The 16,372-nt window shown below is 38.6% G+C and overlaps 1 protein-coding gene across 3 annotated transcripts in view; it reads left to right on the forward strand.

Annotated features, from left to right (window-relative positions):
• Positions 1–14,371, forward strand: part of LOC135109644 (putative phosphatidate phosphatase) — a 14,797-nt gene extending 426 nt beyond the window's left edge. The window contains exons 2-7 of one of the 3 annotated variants that reach the window (XM_064021151.1): positions 7,983–8,134; positions 10,282–10,503; positions 10,742–10,879; positions 11,113–11,289; positions 11,543–11,682; positions 12,264–12,404. In XM_064021151.1, the coding sequence (XP_063877221.1) occupies positions 7,983–8,134; positions 10,282–10,503; positions 10,742–10,879; positions 11,113–11,289; positions 11,543–11,671 (818 nt within the window). In that variant the 3' untranslated portion in view covers positions 11,672–11,682; positions 12,264–12,404. Of the gene's footprint in view, positions 1–4,906; positions 5,059–7,982; positions 8,135–10,281; positions 10,504–10,741; positions 10,880–11,112; positions 11,290–11,542; positions 11,683–12,263 lie in introns of all 3 variants that reach the window. The other 2 variants (XM_064021149.1, XM_064021150.1) reach the window with 2 other exon arrangements.
• The last annotated feature ends 2,001 nt before the right edge of the window (positions 14,372–16,372 follow it).

The following is a 16,372-nucleotide window of genomic DNA, read 5'->3' on the forward strand; positions in this document are numbered from 1 at the left end:
TAAGTCAGGAAACCTGCATGTCATGTCCGGCGTAGCTCACCTGAGATAAGTGTTCCTTCCAGGGAAAGCCTTGGAATGTCAGCGGGGCTTTGCAACGCCCTGGTCACCGAGGCGCGGCCCTCTAATCAGTGCAACACTTCCCGTCCTGCAGGCATTGTGTGGTCACGTGGAAATATTTGTTCAAATTTACCAGTGGGAATTAATAATCTGCTTTCAATGTATGGTAGTTTCAAGAGTGTCACATTAGCTCCCATCCCATGACGAGTGTTCATTAAAATAATTCGTAATTTGAGACAAGTTTTCCTGTTATTAGTTTTATCTGCATTATGTCGTGTCAGTCATCCGGTGGTGATGAAAGAGGATTCACTTGGAGCATAGGGTTACATTAACTTGCGTCAATGCAACTTTTATCAAATTAATTCTAAAATTTCTTAAATTCCCTCATGCTGTATCCTTGAAACGTCTGTTTCACATGAGTTAATCATGTAATAGCCATGTTCCTGATTATACTGAAGGTTGTTATACAGGAACAGAATAGACACAATCAAATCAAGCATCAAGTTGTCAGTAGTTTCCTGGTACTGATAAACCAGCTCCACTTGTTCTTAGACTGAGACCATGGGTGTCAACACTAATGTGTCATGTCAGTGTTACCAAATAGTAGTCACCAGTGAATCAATGAGTCAGAATTACCTCTGGGAATCTGATATGTGGGTGACATTAGGAACAAAGGATCACATGAAGATCAGACACCCAGACTACTTTTGGTGTGGGATTAGGTCAGTTTAGTTCAGTTTATGTTATGATAGGTGAGGTAATTTTAAATCAATTATCAAACAGCCAAAATATTTCTAGAATAGCAGATTTATGCAATCCATAGATGGTAAGAAAGCAAAGAGAGATAATTAAGAAATATGGAAATTTTATACTGAAACTCAAGCAAAAATATGATTGTACCATATACTTTTGTTTCAATTTATATGTCTTACTCCTACTTCAGGCTTAGTTTCTCTACATCCATTCTCACTTTTTTTTTTATTTCTCCCAACACAATTGTTGAGCAATTATTAAAAAGAAAATTTAACTTTGACAGGAACAATCTAAACTCAGAAGCTCCATAGATGAAAGGTGCATAATTAGAAATACTACTACTACTACTACTACTACTACTACTACTACTACTAATAATAATAATAATAATAATAATAATAATAATAGTAATATTAAAACAATAAAATGACAGATGAAATGCCTGTTGGTAACTGTGTAATGACTAATGAGGCCTTTGCAGATGGAGTAAGATTGATAAGTGACTTGATAAGCACATGCATTAAACAGAGCATCCCTAGGGCAAATTACTGAATGCATTTTAGAGGAAGGGTGAAGTGTAAGTGTGCATAACAAATACAGGCCTGAAATTATTAAACCCAGGTATAGGAGGAGTGCTAGAAGAGTGTGAATGAGATGAGGGTGACATTGAACACATTGCACAACTCATGCATTATTGATAATCATCCAGCTCTGAGATGAGTGCTAAGAGTTTCTCTCTCTCTCTCTCTCTCTCTCTCTCTCTCTCTCTCTCTCTCTCTCTCTCTCTCTCTCTCTCTCTCTCTCTCTCTCTCTCTCTCTCTGTGATATGGAGACTTTTGTGCTTAAAGATATGATCTGATAGCTATTAAGGTTGTAAGAATGGCTAGCACAGGTAATAATAATGTAGCTGACAAGTAGTTGAAACATTTTTGAGTAAATGTCATGGATAGTTAAATTGGTGATAAATGTGGGTGTACATCAAGGGTTGGTGCTGAGTCCCATACTTTTTATAACAGTACACAAAGTATTGTCATGCCACTGGAGAGCCACTGGGGATATGTTGATGGTGTGGTGCTGATGATCAATAGTGTGAATGACAAATGAAAAGAAAATTAAATCCAGAAGTTTTAAGAGTGAATGTGAGCAGAAGTAAGATGGTGACAGGTGGCAGGGAAGGACACTCAGCCAGGGCCAAGGAATTCTGCCAGGCCTGATGTAATACTATACAGGAGTGGTGAGGGCTGTAATTCCACCCAATGTAAAGCGCCTGGGTTCAAGAAGTGTATTGCTGTAATGGGCAGCTTGAGTAAAGCAATGGAAACCAAGTGATTGAGTGAAGTATGGACTTTATTTATACAAGAATTGAATCTGTAGTAGAATAACAGATCTTGTTACCTGGGAGTAGTGATTGCTACAGGGGGTGAAGTAGATACCTCTAAGATAAGAGTTCAGAATAGATGGAAGAAGTTCAGGTGATTGATAGCTCAGTCAACAATAAGGAGGCTTTCACAGCATCTGGAAAAAATAAATAAGTAAAATAAAAAATAAAAAAATAATTATATAAATGTGTGAGAGGTGCAGTTATTTGTGGTAGTGAACACTGGACCATAAGACTAGGAACACCAAGAGATGGAAGTGTGGTGGACAGAGCAAGGTGAGGTAGATATGCAACACTGCCCTGAAGGATTGTGTAACAAGTGAGGAGGTGAGAGACTTGAGATGAAGTGATAAGAGTGGGAGGAGGAAGATTGCATTAGTTTTGCCGTAAAAGGGTTTAAGAATGACAACTGGCTGAAATGTGGTAAACATCCTGTTGTGGAAAGTGTACAAATAGCATATCATGGAGGCAAACCAAAAGAAAACATCAGATGAGCTCCTAAAATCTTAAAAGGGAAAGATTTGATATACAAGTTGCACCAAACTATACAACATGACAAGGATGTAAATGAAAACTATGACACCAGAACAGTTTATTTCTTGTGAGTCTTGGAAGGTCAGGCCATGATGTTTTGTTGTTTAAATTGTCACCAATCCCATAATCAAGCACACACCAAGTGATGCAGTGCTGTACCATATGAACACTGCATTTCACTGGAGATTGTGAGTTTGTCCATGATCTCTTTCTTTTATCTTTATTAGATAGCTATTTCTAGGAGCCCCTATCCCCTTACTCTGAGAATTATAGGCAATTTTGTAATCATTGCGAAGTTATGCCTGGTATGTTCTGATATAGTATAATGGGAAGACTGTCCTCCTTGAACAGACTTAGCAGATCAGTCAGTCAGTCTGGTCAAGTGAAGACAGGATCCATTTTAGTCACTTTGCTAGCATTTGTCTACATTCTTTAGTCATTTGTTGTTAGTAGATGACTGTCAATGCATTGCAAGTTGACAGGTTGGCTTGTGACAAGATCAGATTAACTCATATGTATTCTTGTCTCTGCTGCCCAGTGCTCCTTGAAGAAAATTATAAAATTCATGTGAAGAAAAACACATACCTTCATCCACAGTATGCTTGGTAAACACAACCAATTTGTTTCCAGTCACTCAGCCACTGAATCGGTCAACCATGTTTTCTGTTAAAAAAAATAACCATACTATCTAATCAAGGTGCAGACATCATTCCCAGGAAGCTTTTCAGCTCTGCATTATCATGTGTGTGTGTTATAATGAGGGCACCAACACAGAAAAAGACATGTGGTGCATAATCTCAATCATGTAAATCTCCACCCACATAACCCTTACTTCAACTGGCACATATTTTATCTCATCAGCAAGTCCACAGACAACCCATCATTCCCATTGGCCTGAAGAATTGTATATGTGTTGACTGACTGACTGACTGACTGATCAATTATTGGCAACACAACAGGGTCATATGGCCATCACTTCTCACTGATACTGCATGATACATCTCACTAGCATCCTCTGAGTTACCCATAATACAGTAGTAGTAGTTTCTCTCTCTCTCTCTCTCTCTCTCTCTCTCTCTCTCTCTCTCTCTCTCTCTCTCTCTCTCTCTCTCTCTCTCTCTCTCTCTCTCTCTCTCTCTCTCTCTCTCTCTCTCTCTCTCTCTCTCTCTCTCTCTCTCTCTCTCCTGACACATTTGCAGACATCCCGCAAAATAAATCTTTTTTACTTTTTCTCTTTCAGTTCTAGCCATTGGATTTTAATATGCATTAGCTATTGATGTACAGGAGACAACTATGAGTGAGTCTTACAAAGGAGGTAGAAGGAAGCAGTAAATAAAGATGATACAAACTCCTAGACATTGATTATGGTAAATGGATAGTGTAGATCATACAGGAGTTGAGGACTGTTGGAATATTGGTGCATTGTTATTTATTACTGAACTCCTTATGATATTCCAATATTTTCAATAGTGATCCCTTGGGATTTTTTCATTACATCTATTCATTTATTAATTTGTGATAAAATTCAGTTGTGATGTCTTGGAAATATTTGATAACGTCTAATTGATTTATTTGTGCATTTTATCCTAACATGTATACATATTGGAACTAATATAACTTTTAGTTCAAGTGTTAACCAAACCCTCACCATCAGAAGGCTTATTAATGACATTTTTGTATGGTAAAAAAATGTGGCCATTTTTAATAATAAATAATAATAACATTGAAGCAATAAATCACGTGCTCACCAAGACTGTTTGAATGTTATGGACATTAATACAGCATACAAGTTATCATGCTTCTAACACGTGCCCTCTGTCACACGGGATAACCTGCTCTCACAGCAAGTAGTGGACATCCAAGGCAAGATAGAGGTCAACACCTTAACAGGACAACACGACATGACTGTCTTCAATCTGTTTAAACCTTTACTACACATTTCACTGCCAAGCTTCTTCTGCCCCTTGTTTTCTTTAGCTTGGATTCAGATGTGCCTGTAGTGTTCATACTGAGTGTTTTATACCAACTTCCTGATACCAAGGTAGTGTGTGTCCCTGGCTTGGTGAGTGTCTGGCCAAGAGGCAGGAGACCCTCCCTGGCAAAGGCATCCTAGGAGAGGGTGTTTGTTACTCAACTTCTCAATGTGCATCATGATTCCTTGTTGAACCCTTCTAATTTTTTCAGTGGGAGGCTGCATATTTGTGGTGAAGAAAATGCCCCCCTTTGAACGGGGCATGTTTTGCAATGACAAGTCAATAAGCTACCCCTTTACCGATCACGAGACCATATCAGACGCTGTACTCCTGACTTTTGGGGTGGCCATGCCCGTGGTCCTGGTAAGTTGGGAAGACATTCCTCACTTGATCCAACATCAGGCTCATCCTGGCTTTGGATGTTTTTGGGTAAATTAGTCAGTGAGTCAGCAACTGTGTCACTGGTATCATCACCCGGTAGTGTTGTGCCTCCTAGCCGGTCATGCCTGTTGAGTGACACCTTTTGGAGGGTGCAGGGAAGGGCTGGTGCCTCTGTCTGCCCCAAACACTGCCCCTTTCCTCCTGGCCCTAGACTGTGTTGGCACTGCCTGCAACACTCCCACCACTCCACATCCCACATCCACTGCCGTTCCTTCCCAGTAATAATCATTCCAAACCCTGGCTTTTTGTTAATTTTATTTTTTCATTCTGTAAACACAAAATTAAATGTGTAGATAATACATTCCACATCTTAATCATGTGTTGTACCTATTTGTATGTTTTGTCAAAGTGGTCCAAGAGTTTTTAATGTAAATAATGTTTTTATTAAAGTACAAGGGAAAGCTTTGTTTAATATGCTATATGCATATGTTTATGCTTGTGAGCATGTGATAAAGGTGCTGCTGCTGTGTGTCAGAATAATGTCATTGAATATTGTGTTGGTTTAAAGTGTGGAGTGCTGAGATTGGACCTTAGGTTGTCTGCTAACAGTCCACAGCTTCTCCTCTCTGATTTCATTAAATGAAGACAGTGAAGTGGCATCTTGCAGGGTGCTGTGTCATGAATTAGCTATTATTTAAGGTGAGAGCACTGGTTGCCAGCTCTACCACAGGTTGATTAATAAATTAAGGAATTCAATCTTCAACACAAATAATTATGTAGTGAATATTTTACATATATCCAGTAACTTTAAAAATTATCAATTTGATGTCTTTTACATAGGCAAAAGTTATTTTGTGTTAAATCTTTGAACCAAATGCCTTTGTTACCATTTGGAATCTGTAGTTTTCTTAATTTCAGTATTTTCTACCTCTCAGAATTGAGATATCATGAGTTTAATGGAAAGCTGACCAGTCTTTATCTTTTAAATCATCACAACTTGATTCCTTTCACATTACACCTAATATCCTCGCATATACAATTTTCCTACCATGCATTGCCAGATAGTTTCTTGGAGTTCCAGTCATATGACATCCATAAATCCCTTTAGATTCTGTACTCATCATGATGCCATAAGACCTGACAACTGTAAACAGCCATGTGTCAGATAAGGATGAGGTGTGACAATGCTGTGAGTGGTGAGTGTGAGATGCATGGCTCTTGAGTGGTGCCAACAGTCCTAATGGTCAGGTATCAACAGGTGTGAGGCTAGGTGTGACAACCACGGCCTCCCAGGTAATTGCACTTGACCTGGGAGTCATCCTTACCACTTAACCTGTAGCCTGGGACTGCTAAATTTCCTTCCGTCACCCTGTGGTTGCCCACTAATTGACGAAGCATGTCTTTATAACTACTTTCTGGTATGCCATTAACTCTGATACCTGTATTTTTACCCGGACCTTTGGTATGCGTAAGGAAACAAGGCCATTATTCTGTGCCTCCTGCTTAATCTGCAAGTCACAAGTAGGTCTTCCCAGCTTCACCACACCAAGGGAGGAACACACAGACAATGGCAGCAAGGTGGAGCGTCAAAGTGGGTGCTTACAGGACTTGTTTTTCCTCATCATCTCCTCCATCTCTCTTTTACTGTGAACACCACTTGAGATTCTTGTGACATGGCATCATCACTGTATGTCGGTGCTCTTAATATGCTTTTATCTCAAACTTACATCATCTAATAGGTGTTCATTATCGGACTTTCTGCTTCTACTTTAAATTCAGTGTTTACTTGTGGTATTCAGATTAGTTATCGTTAAATCCTTCCCCTTCAGTTATTTAGTTTTATTTATATTATATTTGAGTATTAATTACCAGTAGAAGTGAGAGTATGAAGAAGAAAGAACAAGAGAAAAGGAATCAGTTTAAATTTTAATAATGGGAAATAAAAGATTGAAAGAAAGAATACAGAATTATGAACAGCTGTTTGAATTTTAGCAAAAAGAAATGAGAGTATAAAGAGGAAGAATTAAAAGGAATGAAATATGTTAAAGTAACTTAGATTTTGATACTCAAGTTAGTATAGTGTCTTAAGTTGGCATACGTGGATTGTTCTGGTGTTAGAGGTCACTGAATTGATGGAGAAAAGTGCCTAACTTTATACGCACACCAGCCAGCCAAATGACTTTAGCTTTCTTGGTCCAGTACACATTCATCCTCAGACAGTTTGGAAAAGGTGCATTAATCCAAGGTCCTAATCCACAGAATGCTGTTTGCCAATTATTTATACTTTCTTTAACATATACTAGCTACAGAGTTGCCCACATCAACACCATCCCATCCAGCATAGGCTGTAGTGTTCTTTTTTGTAAATCCCTTGTGTTATGGTTACTTTTTAACTTTTTAATTACCTTCCCTGTGATGCCCATTTGGCCAAGAGAGTGATAGGTCGTAGATGCTTCCATGAGTTGGTACACAGGTACACCAGTAGCCTAATTATGACTCCTTTTTTGGAAGTAGGTAATGGCAGCAAGGAAAACACAGACACATGGAATCCTGCTTCTTCCATCACTAGTCTCCTTTTGTGATGTGCCATCTCTCTCCCGCTGCTGCTGCTGCTGTTGATGATGATGCTGCTCCTGTGGTTGATGTTGGAAGTCAGGAGGGTCTCTCATGACCCTGCCACTAACACCATGGCTTCACTGTAGCCAAGAGGAGCCTCAGAGTGGAGCTCAGTGCCCAGTGGTTACCCTTCTCCATCCATTCCCTCCCACACCATCACCAACCATCCCTAGGCGAACCAAGGGTCGGGGGGTGCAGCCTGCATGCTGTGGTTGCCCCCCCGGAATGCAACCCCCTCGCCACTGCCTCCTCACTCATTTTTTGCCCCCACTGTCCCTCTTGTTTTCCAGTGGCCATCCCTATCCTTCTGTTCTTTCTGTTGGGCCAACCAGTAGAGCGCGGGTTTCACTGTGACGACGAAAGCCTGCGTTACCCTTATAAGGACTCCACAGTGTCCACTGGGGTCCTGTATGCGGTGGGCACATTACTGCCAGTTACAGCGGTAAGTTGGGCCAGCGGTGGACTCCCTCTCAGGCCACTCTCCTCCACCCAGCCCTGTCCTCACATCCTTTCCAACTCTCTCAATCCCCAGCCCTATCACTTTACACCACCACCATTACAAGCACCACACCTGCACTCTTATCAAATCTGTATGTGTTACTGCATGTTATAGAAGACAATCAGAGCTGAAGTATCTTTAAGGGAAGATAATGAATGATCTAGCTCAGAACAAGGTAACTGGGTCTTTTCTTGTTGGTGACGGTATTGTGCTGAGTATGAATCAGTAGAAGGAAATGTTATGCATCCATCTAGTTTATGTGATAGAGGAGAGGGGGACAGATTTGAATATAACAATTATTTATCTCTCAACAAGTAGATGGCTGCCATGATCTCTGTACACTAAGTAATCCTTCAGATTATTGGAGAATGACAACAAGATAAAGACTGAACCACCTTTCAGATGCAGTGACCAGAGGCAAGCTACTTACACAGCACTTGTTATATAGACACCACAATGGAGTTAAACAAAAGTATCATGTAGTACCATGGTTAACAGTACAGCAAACAACATATATAAAATAGTGAGTGTGGAGTTACTTATATCAAACATGCCTCAGTCACAATAAACTGCAACACGTCTTTATGTTGAAAGTATCCATCAATGATTATCATGGACTGAACTTGTCATTCCAGTTCACAAATTCTTAAAGTGATTGCTGCATTTCTGCAATTCATTACAATGGCAGCATGTCTTTTTTTTTTTTTTTTTTTTTTTTTTTTTTTTTTTCCCTCTCTCTCCACAACCTACACCATGGAATAAACAATGAACACTTGGTGCACATCCCCTCACCCAATCCTTCCTTCCTCCACAACCACCACATCCCTTCCAATCACTTCCACCAGTACCATCACGTTATCTCCTCACTTCCCCACACACTCACACCTTAATGCCCTGAATTAGCTTGGCACTGGAAGATGGTAATTTAAATGCATATTTCTCTTTGCACCTTCATCCTTATTCCAGAACTTGACATGATAAATGCCAGTCATCCCAAGGTAACCAGACAACCATTTAATCAAAGTCCAAAGACCTGAGTGGCAAGTATGACAGTCTCGGTGGATAAAACGTAGCCTTCATGAGAGTTCTGGAGACAAAGCAATGGGGTTGGTGGGGCGAGCACACTGTTGCCCATCACACCACACTAACAATAATGTCACTGCATGACAGACACCACAGGTACCACTAAGACGAGAGATAAAGCAGGTGCCCCACAGTGCTTCTAGACAATGTTGAGTGAAGGGCTGTAGTTAGTAGTGGGACCTGTCATGTTCTTGCTGAGATGATCCTGTGGTGTGTGGTGGTGCAGGAGATGCAGTGCACCACCTGCTTGGTCCCCATGAGGGCCCTAACTCTCCAAAGACAAGCTGGGAGGGAGGCCACTCACTCTCACCCTGCCACTGCTGCCCCTGTAGTGCCAGACCTTGTAGAAAGTGCATGTGTACATATGTTTACACATTATGTATATATATATATTTCCAAGGTTGTAGCCTTCTAGAATGCTTTGGTGTTGGTGTCATTCATGATGTTGGAAAAGACTCAAGGCTTATACTGACACCAAACTACAATGAGTTTTCATATATATAATGTGTACATATTTATAACCACCTCCCAAATTAAAGCACGAACACCTCTTTCAAAATCATAACCAAGCATGTTAGAGCATCTTCAAGGACAGTTTCCAATTCAGTCATTCTCAACATTTATGCCAAATATTGTTGCTATTAGCAAATGAGAAATTAATGTTAAGTATGAACTTCATTCTGCAAATCAACTCACAGCTAAGGACATGAATTTTACAAAAACCTAAAGCCTGTTCAGTATATTCTTACTTGTGCTGACAGTTGTCAGCTCATGCACAATAACTGATAAACAATTTTTATCTTGAAATAAGAGGTTAAGTTAATGAAATAAAATTTTGATAATATTCATAACTGTTAAAGCTCATGCAGCATAAAACGTTGATATTTAGCTAGTATCATGCTAGATTAGATTTTGAGTTCAGGCAGAGAGAAGATAAAACTTAATGTGATTTTGTTGAACCATGTCATATGCCGTCTCCCTGGTGTGGCTGTGATGGCCCCTCACAGATGGTGCTGCTGGAGGGCTGGCGGGCACGACACCAACCAATTGGAAAGTCTGTTAGGATATGTAACCGCCGGATCAATTCTTGGATGTGGGGATGTTATACTGCCATTGGGGTGTTCCTTTTCGGATGTGCCTGCTCCCAGCTCACCACAGACATTGCAAAGTACTCTGTGGGACGCCTCAGACCTCATTTTGTTAGCATCTGCAATCCAGACTGGTCAAAGGTACTGCTGCCTCCCAAGTTAATTTTATGACTCATTGTTTACTTTGATGTGTGGTTCATATAGTGTGTTGACATATATATTGACAGTTTGATTGATTTTCAGTCTTCTGTGCCATTTTAGTAGTCGATTCCATTTGCCATTTTGTTACTAACTGAAATAGTATTGTATGTGTAGTGCAAAAATTTGATGTTCAAAACTATAATTAGAAGTATGATAACTCCTATGTTTGTCCCCACAGATTGACTGTAACAAGACCCATTATATAGACCCCATCCCATGCCTTACCCCGAAAGAAAACCACAGGATGAAGGAGGCAAGGCTGTCGTTCCCCTCAGGCCATGCCTCCTTCTCGGCCTACACTATGGTGTACCTTGCAGTGAGTGACTTGTTTATTTTTTCACACTGAATGAAATTACCTTTTAACTTCTTCATTCAGAAAATGATTCATGAAATTTGATCTTGCCATTACTACCAACCACTCTTTCAGTGCTAGACAGTGTTTAATATATAGGTGAAGATGAGTATATTCAAAGCTCCAATAAGTTATGTATTACTGAAATAAGGAGTCACACAAATACAAATTTAACTATTGTATATGAATCTTTCCAGATCTACCTCCAAGTGCGATTCAAGTTCAAGGCCCCAAGACTCCTTCGTCCCTTTCTGCAGTTTCTTTGTCTCATGTTGACTTTCTACACCACACTCTCCCGAATCTCAGATTACAAACACCATTGGTCTGATGTCCTCTTTGGCTTTATTCTTGGGACAGTTGTGGCAACTCTTATTGTGAGTGTGTCTGTTTTCTGTTAAGTTGCACTTTGATATTTGAACCATTTATGCTATATTTTCACAAGTTACACCATTTTTAAATTTATTTCTTCAACCTTATATTGTTGAGTTTTCTGCAAATGTTATATCAAGTATGTTTACATTTGTTTTGAACTACTGCTTCAACTTGAGTGTGACCCTGATATCCTGATATACACATGGTACCTAAGATGCTGTTTCCCCACATCCTTGCCTCCATGCAATCCTCTAGTCAGTGTATGTGTCGGATCTATTTTGTGGGAGTGCCGATCACGAGCAGCAGCAGCGCCAGTGTGCGGACACCATACAGCTGCAGGACTGTAGTCGCTCCTCCTCACCCACCAAGACTCACTTTGTTTAGACCGTCTCAGGGTCAGGGTCACTTTTTTGTGTTCTGCCTCATTCTGTTTCTGTTCTCAAACATCACTTTTGTGCATTGCATTCAGCTTACTGTACCCTACATGCACCAGCATCTTGTGCTCAAGTGATCACAGAACTTGATCTCATGTGTCATGGTTTGACATGCATTGTGCACATCGCTCAAGAAGATTGTACCACTAAAGAATACCCAACAGAAGGTGCCATAACACACAGTATGAATGTGATCCAGTGATGTCTAACAGGTGGGAAATAAAGTTAGCCAGACAGTTGCAGATGCCCTGCCTCTTCCTGCTGCTTCTCTAACAAGAATATTTGCTCTCTACCTTACATGAATAAAACCAATGATGTAAGGTTCATCTATAATGGTAGCAGCATACACAGTCGATTACAAACAATGATACTACCAAACCAGGTGCTTTCTTGACAGCATTACTGTTAGACTTAGTTGGTAAGGGAAAATATGGGTCATGGATTATTTTTGAGTCATGAATTATGTATACTTTTTTTCATTTATCCATCAAAATCTGGAGAAAATTACATTCCTCACTTGAGTAACACTGCTCTCCTTTCAGGCGCGGTATGTGTCGGACCTTTTCACCCCACCCATCCAGGCACAGTGTAGCAACCAGGGCCACCCAGTGTATTTGCAAGAGCGGCGGTTACCCGACACAGACAGTGAGGCCAACAACACTGTCAACCCCGTACGGACTCAGACTGCAATGGGGACTGTGAGTGAGTGAGTCTGTTGGAGAAGATGCAACACCAAGGATCTGTAGGTGGATCTTTTAGCTACTTAGGAATTCCGTTCTTCCATTAAAACGTTTGCTAACAAGACACGTTACCTTAACCGTGAGGCTGTCGTGAAGCCTGGCTACGACGGTGATCACAGTCTTCCTTTTTGTTACGGCAGAAAGCATTCTGGCACAAGAGCTATTGTGATAACTCTCTTACAACCTTGATGTTTATGTAGCCATGCATATTTCCTGGCTTGAGAGTTGTGTGCTTCATCATAGCCTCATCAGTAGGTTGTTTTAGAAATTTTTATATTTTACAATTATTTTTGTAAGCAATATTTAGTGTTATCTTTCTGTCAACAGAGGTGATAGTAATTATAGGGTTATAGGGTTAGTGTACTTGATAGCACCACTACCTACTAAACCTTTCACCTGACTAGACAGATGCTTTAAGTAATTATTGCTGCACAGTAGCGCCAGTATGGAAGAGAGCTAGATGTAGCATTTGATTCAACCATGGGCTAAAATGTTGATAACCAATGAACATCGACATTTAGGGGTAGAGATACAGGTACAGGCCATCATTCTTAGCTTCTGGAATGTACCTGAATGGTGCAGCGCTGGGGATCATTGGTAGGGATTCCTCTTTCTTCTCACTTAGCTAGGTGGCCACATCCTCACCCTTGGCTCCAAGGATCAGTCTGTACAATCTGTAGAGCAAGAAAATCATAACTTGACTCACTTATCCCTTTCAGTACTTTACCTACAGTACAAAAATAAATGTAAATGTGTCTGCTTATCAACCAAACATTCTAGCTTACCTTGATAAGGGTGGTCTGTTCAAACACTTCTGTGCCCTCAGGTCTCTTTATTGTTTATTGTTTTGATTTTATTAACATGAAAATTCATGTAATATTTGTAGTTTTATGCAATTTCATATATATATATATATATATATATATATATATATATATATATATATATATATATATATATATATATATATATATATATATATATATATATATATATATATATATATATTTTTTTTTTTTTTTTTTTTTTTTTTTTTTAATACATCTCATTTTTATAGTAATTCTATGTGGGTTTGATATTTCACCTGTTAATTTTCATAACACTTTTATTCTATGACATTACCTCTAATTTGATTGTTGCATTACTGCATTACCTCTGTAATTTGGCAGTTATTGTTACCTCTGTAATTTGGCAGTTATTATTGTGATTTTTTTTATTTCCATTTCATTTTTATTAAATCAGACTGCTTCTATTGTATATCATTCATACTCAGGATGCATGAAAAGCAGTTACTGGCCTTTTTTTTCCAAAATCTACGACAAATTTGAATGTATTTATAAGAACACATTTCCAATATTAAGAACAGATTGAATTTTTTTCTTCCCATGTTTCCTTTCCTACTTTGCTGGAATGGTGAGGCAGTTGAAGAGGAGCAATTCCTTCAGCAAACAAGCAGACCGCCCCTCACAGCAAAGTTGTATGGAAAGAAACATTACTTTTTACTGTATATACAAATGGAGTGTTCTGTGAAGTGTCATATAGTAATTAATTCTGGAAGTAATAATATTAAGAACAAATACCTTTTTTTTTTCATAATATTTTAATAATTGACATTACTTTTTTTGCTATGGCCTTGCTGGGTGTTTGCATAATAAAAGTTTCATCTCATTCTCATGATGAAATGTTAATGAACTTACTGTGTTAAGTTCTAGGCTTAATTTTTTTATATGTAACTTTTATCACTGGTATTAATTAATATAATTCATATATATTATAAATTCTTTTTTTTACACTTAACTTATAAATTAATTCACTTGTATCTTACAAAATGTCTGTAGTTTTAAAAGTATTTGATTTCCCAGCATGGATCTCCCATTGTCACAAGAAATCATTAAATAAATACTGAATCATTAAGTATTTATATTCACCATCTGCAGTATATGCATGAAGCCATTATGGAAAAAGATTCATTATATATTTGCTGCTGTAGACAACAGATCTACTGTCTATCATAGCAGTGCAGAATGTATTACACAGTCACCATCAGATATTGGCTGTGCATCACATCCAAGGCAGCAGCACCCTGCACCCATCATGTCTGGCAGCAGTGGGGGGGCACCATTCACTACTACTATACAAAATACTGAAGTAGCACTGATGTGAGGCTTCTGGTTCCAAAGGCAACATATAAGAAGTTCAGATGCTTCTTAATTTAGTATGCTAATACCAGCTGCTATTAATGAGTGTAATGACTAAGGATATTCCATCACATCCTAGACACAAAATGCATACCAGTGATTCTCTGTGTTGTGGTGCACACCTGTACCATCAAAATACTTGCAGTGTACCATGTACTTTTTACTTTTTTTAGCACAACGACATTCTCTCTTTCTCTCTCTCTCTCAAAGTGAGTACATATACATATAATTATAGTCAAAGTCACGGGGACTGAAGGTTACAGCATCGCACCCTGACAGTCCATCCATCAACACTGAGCCTGAAACTGTGCATGTGGAATGCTTTAGGAAAGCTTGTCACTGTTAATGATGCACAGTATAGTACAAACAGTATTTAGTGTTTCATTATTTGAAAATCAAAATCAACTATATTTAATAGTGTTTTCCATTGATGTATATATATATTATGAGTAGTGATAAGTATTCCTAAAGCATACCATCAGCACAGTTTCAGGTACAGTGTTGATCAAGAAAGCTTAGAGTGCCTCTCTTTAGCTTCCTTAGTGTTGATGAGTAAGTTGCCAGAGTGCAATGATGCCACCTTCAATGTCCATGAAGCATGACTGCAACTGGAAGAAAGAATACAAATAAATAAATACATAAATAAAATACATTACACATTATGTCCACACACACACACACACATACACACAAACATACACCATACATATCTATGGAATTACACATGTATTCATATATCAATGAAGTAGTAGCCATAAAGAGTTGGTGCATTACCAAAGTCTAATATAATGTACGTCAGTGCACCACTGAATAAAGTTAGACAACCTTACCACTAACCTAAATACAGCAGGAGCCAAGATATGCTGTAAACTGCATATTGCCTCTACACTCATCTAATTCTCCTTTGTTTGTCATTTTTTTTCTTTACCCCACGGCAAGTGCACAAAAGATGCTGTGGTGTCATGAACAGCTCTGAGCCTCTGAGCAGTATACCCCATACAATTTGTGTGTGTGTGTGTGTATATATATATATATATATATATATATATATATATATATATATATATATATATATATATATATATATATATATATATATATATATATATATATATATATATATATATATATATATATATAATAGAGAGAGAGAGAGAGAGAGAGAGAGAGAGAGAGAGAGAGAGAGAGAGAGAGAGAGAGAGAGAGAGAGAGATATTCAAATTTTCCGCCTATATACATCAGCTGATGTGATGTACGGTAACCACCGGTACCACATAGTACCAAATTACCGTTTGCTTACTCCAATGTGGGTCACGACAATTAATTCTACATACAATATTTTTTTTTCATCGAACTTGAACCTTTTTCATTAAAATAACAATTATGTATTCATTACGATGTCATAAACATTCTTTAGTTATAATGTGATTCCTTCGTTAAACATAATAACAGTAAACTAATTTATATAGTCACGTGGCCAGGTTATACAAAATTCTGACATTTCAAGTGTTTGGGAGTTTTGAGTTTGAATGCAAGGAGGCTTGCCGCGGCAGTGTTGCCAGATGCTACAGGTCTTCTGGAGGCTTGAAAGACAATGAAACTTCAAATTTGTCAGAATATTATTAAAATGAAATACTAAATTATAACTCCCGAGCACAACGTATAAAATATCGGTGAAATAAGCTCTCCTTTACGGTGAAATTAGCCCAAAAT

Source organism: Scylla paramamosain, chromosome 19 (assembly GCF_035594125.1).
Source record: "Scylla paramamosain isolate STU-SP2022 chromosome 19, ASM3559412v1, whole genome shotgun sequence".
NCBI classification, from domain to species: domain Eukaryota; kingdom Metazoa; phylum Arthropoda; class Malacostraca; order Decapoda; family Portunidae; genus Scylla; species Scylla paramamosain.